The 7489-nt window shown below is 28.5% G+C and overlaps 2 protein-coding genes across 2 annotated transcripts; one reads left to right on the forward strand and one right to left on the reverse strand.

Moving 5' to 3' along the window:
- The first annotated feature begins 2061 nt into the window (after window positions 1-2061).
- Window positions 2062-3998, forward strand: LOC123270359 (acyl-coenzyme A diphosphatase FITM2). Its single transcript, XM_044736363.1, has one exon. The coding sequence runs from the start codon at window positions 2505-2507 to the stop codon at window positions 3699-3701; it is 1197 nt and encodes a 398-aa protein (XP_044592298.1). The 5' UTR covers window positions 2062-2504; the 3' UTR covers window positions 3702-3998.
- A 433-nt stretch (window positions 3999-4431) lies between these two features.
- On the reverse strand, window positions 4432-7033 carry LOC123270349 (male-specific lethal 3 homolog). Its single transcript, XM_044736350.1, has 8 exons — window positions 6877-7033; window positions 6645-6713; window positions 6385-6494; window positions 6110-6284; window positions 5497-5996; window positions 5012-5418; window positions 4839-4923; window positions 4432-4764 (listed from the first exon to the last, which is right to left on the reverse strand). Exons 1-8 carry the CDS (start codon window positions 6976-6978, stop codon window positions 4695-4697), a joined length of 1518 nt encoding a protein of 505 aa, XP_044592285.1. The 5' UTR covers window positions 6979-7033; the 3' UTR covers window positions 4432-4694.
- Between the last annotated feature and the right edge of the window lie 456 nt (window positions 7034-7489).

Genomic DNA, 7489 nt, shown 5'->3' on the forward strand with positions numbered 1-7489 from the left:
AAAAGGACCACAATTTTTACAAAATTTTTTAAATGATTTTCATAATATTTTACAAATTTTTTTACTGTTGAAAAATTATAGAGATTAAAATAAATTTTACAATTTATCATTCACTTATTTAGTGGAAGACAATTCTTGGGTATCCGTTTATTGCATAAATTTCTAATTATTAATTAATTCTTATCAATAATAACAATGCAAACTTGTTTAGGTTGTGAGAGATGAGCGTTGACTTATCGTCTGCCGTGTATACCTTAAGTCAGGTTGTGGAATGCCTCGCGATAACGTCCAGAGTGTAATTATAAATTATAATTGATTAATTAATTACATTATTAAAGGCTAAATTTATAAATTAGTAATTTTAAGTTTACGTCCAAAGAGAGTATGTATATATATAGTTAAACCTAAATCTTTGAATATGTATCCACGAATATAAAATTGCAATACAAATTGTAATTTTGAATACTTATTTTATCTACAATATTATCATAATTAATTTATTTAAGTAATAAACTTTTTTTAAAATTTTTTTTTAACTTAGCCAGAAAAAATAACAATTGTTTGGTCGATTCGACGAGTGCAGAGACAGACTGTGATCCGCATTTGAATGTTATTTAGTCTTCAATAGAGACACGATTAATAAGTGAGATATATGTATAAGATATGAATGAATTGTATGAACTTAACTAATATTATATACATATAATTTATAATTAAACGTTTAAATATTTATTGAATAATAAGAAAGTGCGTATAAATTTAATCTATAAATTGTTTGCCTCGTACGTTAGTAACTAGCTATGACAATTTGGTTGACAATGTTATTAATTATATATTAAAAGAATAATAATTAAAATAATCTGTATATAAATGTAAACATTTATAATTAAAACATATTAAATATACAAATATATATATAAATGCTCGAGAATAAGAGTTTAAATAATTGACAAATTATTAACTATTAAAATTTACACACATGATGTATACCGATGTACACATTATGCATTTATGAATTATATAAATATAGAAATAAATATTAACTAGTAAATATGTTTTGTAAAATTCAAAAGCAAGCTCAATTAAATTGTATAGTTGAAACTACATTTTAAAGCACAGAAAGATGTAAATTTTTAAACAAAATTCAATTTAGGGTCGATAAATTACCTTTTTAACATTTTTAACTATAAGAAACATCATTCAGGTAAGTAAATGACCTAGTTTTTTAACACTGAGAATGAAGAAATAATAAACCTGGTTTTGAGACGCTATAGTTGACGAACAATTTTTTATGTTGAGAAAATAAAAATAAATTAAATATCTGATGGACAGCTTTAATACAAACTTGAGACACTCACAATAATAAATAAGCATATATCCTTTTATAAAATATAATATTGCTCCTTAATAGGTAAACTTTTGAATAATAAGGTTTTTTTCATAGACATAAACTACTTTTAGCAATTATAAAAAATTAACACTACACTGTTTTTATTTCTGAGCTGAAGAAATAAAAATTTTTCTCACAATAACTTACTTGTTGAAAAAAAAAGTTTTTTGATTTGGGAAAAACAATTTTAGATAAACAACTTGCAAATTTTCATCCAAGCTAAGAAATAAAATTATTTAAAATTTTAAACAAATTAATTTCTTATTGCAACATTACTTATTTTTTTTTTAGAAGAAATTTTTTTTCGCGTATTCTTTGATACGTTTTTGATTTAGCAATCAAATTTCACCAAGTGTTATTTTACTATTTTGATATCTTTTATTATTTGATTAAATTTTCTTAGAGCTACAATTGAAAAATATCGAAGTAAATGTGAGAAATAAAACATAGTAATGTAGATGATTGAAAAAAGTTACAATATTATTGAAAATAGTAGATATAAAACATTTTTTTAGTGCAAAAAAGAAAAATTTTTAAATATCTGCAATTTTCATATAATTTTCTGACTTATAATTTCAAATATTGCGCGTTTTTAATATTAAATATAAAAATATGTCAATAACAAAAATCTCTATATTACCTACGAGGCAGTTGAAATGTGTGTACTCATTCTATTTCTCCAATTTTCATTAAAAAAAAAAAATTTTTATCCCACTATTCTAAAAATTACTATAAGGCATATGTCCAGATGTCCCCACTCCAATGATATTTGTTAACAGCGTACTTTTGGACTATATAATAAAAATGAAAAAAGAAAAAACTATATTGCGTGATTGAAAGTAGCGTATGTAAGTGATTTTTTAGTTTTTAAATGACTGTTTATAACGGCATTCTGATAAATTATTTATCTAAATATACCTCAGTAAGTTTTTCACTTAAAAAGTTAAAATAGCTGATTCAAAAGTGATTACTTTTACAGTTGAACAAAAAATAAATAAATATAAAAGTAAAATAAAAAATAACAAAAAACCAGTATTGTGTTAACGCTATGATCATAAGTGACTACGTGTTACGGCGAAGACGAAGACGTTGATAAAAATACAAAAGCATCATCATGGCACCATCAAAAAGAAGACCCCTGCACAATTCTACGGGAAGTGGCTCACCCGGGAGTAGTTTTAGATCACGTGGAATGAACTTTCGTCCTAATTCTGGAGTCCAGGAAGACCGTGGGGGAACAAGACCTACTGCACCACCGAGCTCTGTAGGTGCTATACTAATTAGTATGGTAATTCATTTATGTAAAAAATCATTACTCTTTGAACCAAGATTAAAAATTGTTATTTACTGCGGTGCTATTTTTATAGTGTCACTTATAGCTGACTTTATTCCTATGCCTAAAAGTTATTTTTCAAGATCTGACAACATATTCAATCGTTACTTCGTCAAATGGGGCTGGGGATGGTTATTAACAGTGACGATACCATGGATTGCATTGACAGCACATACACTAGGCTGTGGAAAACGTCCTATTCTGGTAAAACATTTAGCTAGAATTGTTTTAGCAACAGCAGCCTGGTTATTATGGACCAAACTCTTCCATTTTATTGAGACAAACCATGGAAGGTGTTTGAATACTAAAGATTTACAGCTGCAGACAAAGACTAAATGCTTGCAGGCGGGTAAATTTTGGAGTGGATTTGACATTTCTGGTCATACATTTATATTAATATATTCGAGCTTAATTTTAGCCGAAGAAGCTTCCTCATTTCTTGGATGGGAAGGCATCAGAGATCTCATCATGAAAGAAGAATACAGTCGTACTACCAATGAAATGAACACTGGCATGCTACGAAATTTGTCAGACACTGATTTCGGATTTCTCAAGAAAGCCCATAATGTATTTACACCTTGGTTACGAGGATTATTTATTGTAATGACTCTTCAGCAGCTGCTCTGGGATATTATGCTTGTTTCTACTATTTTGTACTATCATATAATGATTGAGAAATTCATTGGTGGAGTTATTGCTATCTTAACGTGGTACGTAACTTATAAATGGTTATTTAAATTGCCAAAATGCGGATTGTTGGCGCCTGGTGAAGGTGTATTCAGGTATTATGAACCTCGAGAATCACTGAGTACTCCTCCGTCATCGAGACTTAGACGGTCAACACTTAATGGAAATACTCCTACGTTCATGGGAATGCCTATTCGTACTCCTCAGCCGCAGTCCCAGCAACAACCACCACAAGATAGTAATGATACGTTTACATCAAGACAAGACTCGGATACTATTTCCACTCGATAGTATATATTAATAAAAAATTTTTTATGGTAATTGGGTTTGTACAGTACGTTCGAAAAGTGATATTCACTTTATAATTTTTTTAAGTAATCATATCAAATTATGAATTGAAATAAAAAAATTTTGATATTTACAAAAATTTTATAAAAAAATTACAATCATTGAATAAGTCAGATTTACTAGACTATTATAATTATTGTTTTTTACGTACTGTTTCACCTATTTCTTAAAGTCGGTTTCTATTCAATTGATACATTTATACACTTAAAATTATTTATTTGATCAAATCTAATAAAATAAAAAAATAAACACTTTTTCCATTTTCATAATAGTAATACAAGTTTTTGAAAATCATATTTGCAATAATTTATATTATTACTAAAAATATAAATCTTAAAAAGTTATCTGTAAAATTATGGTTTCAAATTATTTATGGATTGTTATTAAAATTCTAACAAAAACGTTTGTATTTATGCTACAAAATTTACTAATTTATTGTTTATTAATTATTAGGTGTTTGATCTTGTTATTTATTAGAATTAACTCAATCTATAAATGTATGAATGTATGCTTTAATATTGACTGTTAGGCTATTGAGTTTAACATTTATATAATTTTGTGAATATGGATGTTTTTTCAATCATAAAATGAGTACAAATAAAAGTATAAGATTAATATAAAAATTATATGGGATAATAATAATAATATATAATAAATAATTTGTACGAAAATATGGGGTAAATAAAAAGTTTAATTAAAAATAAAATTTAATTTAATATTTTGCAAAATTGCAGCCATAATTTCTTAACGTATCATTAATGTTTATTAAATATTTTAATTAAAGTAAAAACTATGAATAGTGACATGGAAAAAATATCATTCATTTAAAACTATAATTAATTTTTTAAAAGTTATTTGATTTTCTCGACAGCCAAGTCATTGATCGATTATAAATTTTTTTTTGGCTTTAGTTTAAAATTAACCTTTGAACTATATTCATTGTGACTGGCTGTCTACTTGCATATAAAATTGTTCGCCGAACCATTCTCTGTGTGGTTCCAAATAACTAAAAAAATAAAAAGAACAGTAAGTATTGTAATAATAATAATTAATATTTTTATAGAAAAATGAATAACATACTTTAAAAACATATCGATATATTTTAACAACACTTTTAATTTCTTTTCAGGCATATCTGTACTTTGTAACAAATCTGGAAGTTTTACTGAAATATTACAAAAATAAATGTGTTTAAATTTTCCAGCTAGTTGATATTTAATATAAAACTACAAAATTAAATAAAAATAACTTACCGAACAGTCGAACAAGGTGAATAGCTCCGAAATAAGTCGAAGGACTTGGTGCTCCGTCATTTTTATTAGATTTCGGGATAAGCCTCCACTTATTAGCTTCACTGAGCAACGCAACAATCTGTGCTGGAGGTATCATAGGATACCTTGAGGTAACTCCTCGAGGGCTAGAGCATCGCGAACTAGTGCTAGCGATGCTGGAAACATTCCCAGCTTCCTGTTTAATTTCTTCCGATGACCTGAGTTGTCTGGCATCGTCCACAGAGCTAACACGCGAGGATCTCAATTTCCGTTTGACTGATGAAATGGGTTTGGTTGGCTGCTCAACATCAGCATCCTGCTCTCTAAAGGGCGGTAAATGGGCATACTCAGAATCTTCAAGCTCCTCTTTGACAATAACCTCCGGTGGTCTGACAATTACCATATTGAATTTATAGAAAAAGCATATGATATAAATATAAGTTAACGAATTATAAAAAAAAACTTACTCAATAACTTCTTCTTTAATATCAATAGGATGTTCACCGAGTAAAAATGACGATTTAAATGCATTGTATTGCTCCCTTTCCGTTCGATAGAGCAGTAATTCTGGTAACGTAAAATCAAAGTATATCCTCAAGCCATCAGCAACTTCTCGGCAAATATTTATCTCGTTTACAGTCTTTTCAATAGTATTACTAGATCTATTATTCCTTTGAGGCTTTTCAGGAATACTTGTAAGCTGTGTCGTAGTGAAATGCTGAACCCAGGACTCAAGAATACTACAAACGGTTGGTTGTGCCGGTAGAACAGCTAGTTTGTTTTTATGATTTACCAGCTCGTAATCTTGCTCTAAAATTCTCCTTAGTGTACTGCCAATGTCAAGATCAATACCAGGTTTCATACTGCCGCTAGACTGATGGCTTCCTCCGCCACCGCTATCCTCGTCTTCACTGGATTCCTCCCCAAAGTTAGAACTAGTCTCAGAATCTTCTTCCGTAATAACTTCCTGGTAAAAAAGTAAAAAAATTATTCAAAGAAAAGATTAAAAATAAAAATCTAAAACAATAAATTTTTAATTAATAAATTAATGATATATATTATTGGATTCGTTGAAGGTACTTCGGTATCGTAATCATCCTGTTGACCTGAGCTACCATCTTCAGAGGTAGTACCAGAAGTGGCGCGACTCCCACCGCTTCTAGCACGTCGACGTGACTCGATGCCTGCCCCGGACAGTCGATCAGCCAGTCTGTGTGTGCGATTTTTTCGTTCTCGACGATATAAATATGCTCCTCTGTTTTTGGAAGCCATTTATTAAATTATTATTCGTCTATTTTATTGATACGCAATCAAATATAATATATTTATAGGTTAATCCTATAAAACATACGTACAGTTGTAACTGTGCTTTCTGAGCAAGATCCCGTTGTAACTGTCGGTTTTCTTCTGTGTCTTTTAGAACGTATTCCTCCGTCACACACCGATCCCAAGACGAGTTCCATCCCTAATCATAAATTACGTTACCATTAGACACTTTATCTTGTTTATATAAACAACAACAATAACAACACCAATAGTTGGATAGAGACAATAATAATAATACAAATCCCAGATCCGGTTTAATAATACAGATTAGATATATATGTTTATATACCTGGAAGTGTATTAAATATTCAACTGCCTTTCTACCTCGTTGATCCTTGTTAACAATCACATCTAAAACCTAGAATTTATTCAGTTAACGTTAATTTAAATCGTAAATCATAAAATAAACTTTGACACTGCTAAGTTTGAGGTTACATTTGTGGCGCCAATTTGTACGCCGGGAACTTACGATATTTTAATGATTATTTTCCAAATAATTAACATTTTATTAGGTTGTTTACCTTTGAATCGTAGAGTACTTTAGCTTTTGTCGGATCGGGTTCATAACAAAGAACTTTTTCACCATCACAGAATTTGAATTTCGGACCCCGCGTTGAAACCATTTTCTCATCGATGTCACTAAATTCAGAGTAACAACATCGTTTACACCAAACTTTTATTATTATTATTTGACGAACAGCTGAAAAACTAAATATGGCTTACAATAAGTCGAAAATTACCGATTTTATCCGATGTTTAAATTTATTTGACACAATGAACCACAATTTATTAGTAAAAATTCATAATTATTATTGACAATAATATTAATCATAATAATGGTCGATATAAAAAAATTATGTAATTTTAAAAACAAATTGTATATTGTTCAACTTGAATATTATTTCTACATAAAAGATACAATCATATGTATATAATTATTACACTAACAGTGAAAACCAATTATAAAAATGACAGTAAAGTTAGCCGACATTTAAAAATTAAAAAAATTTTTTTTATTAAAAAAATCATTACAAAAAATTTTTTTTTTAATTTTTCATAATTTCAAGGAAGAATTTCGATTTCGAGAAGTATAAGCCTTGTTATATATAAGTGACAAAAAAATTTTTTTTAACA

Source organism: Cotesia glomerata, linkage group LG1 (assembly GCF_020080835.1).
Source record: "Cotesia glomerata isolate CgM1 linkage group LG1, MPM_Cglom_v2.3, whole genome shotgun sequence".
In the NCBI taxonomy this organism is placed as follows: Eukaryota; Metazoa; Arthropoda; class Insecta; order Hymenoptera; family Braconidae; genus Cotesia; species Cotesia glomerata.

What these genes read in the sequence shown, in the direction of transcription:
- LOC123270359 (XM_044736363.1), top strand. Translation starts at nt 2,505, where the DNA reads ATGGCACCATCAAAAAGAAGACCCCTGCACAATTCTACGGGAAGTGGC.
- LOC123270349 (XM_044736350.1), bottom strand. Translation starts at nt 6,978, where the DNA reads ATGGTTTCAACGCGGGGTCCGAAATTCAAATTCTGTGATGGTGAAAAA. An exon ending in AAGTACTCTACGATTCAAAG is followed by an intron (nt 6,714 to 6,876) that starts GTAAACAACCTA and finishes AATAAATTCTAG; the next exon opens with GTTTTAGATGTGATTGTTAA. An exon ending in TATATCGATATGTTTTTAAA is followed by an intron (nt 4,765 to 4,838) that starts GTATGTTATTCA and finishes TTATTTTTTTAG; the next exon opens with TTATTTGGAACCACACAGAG.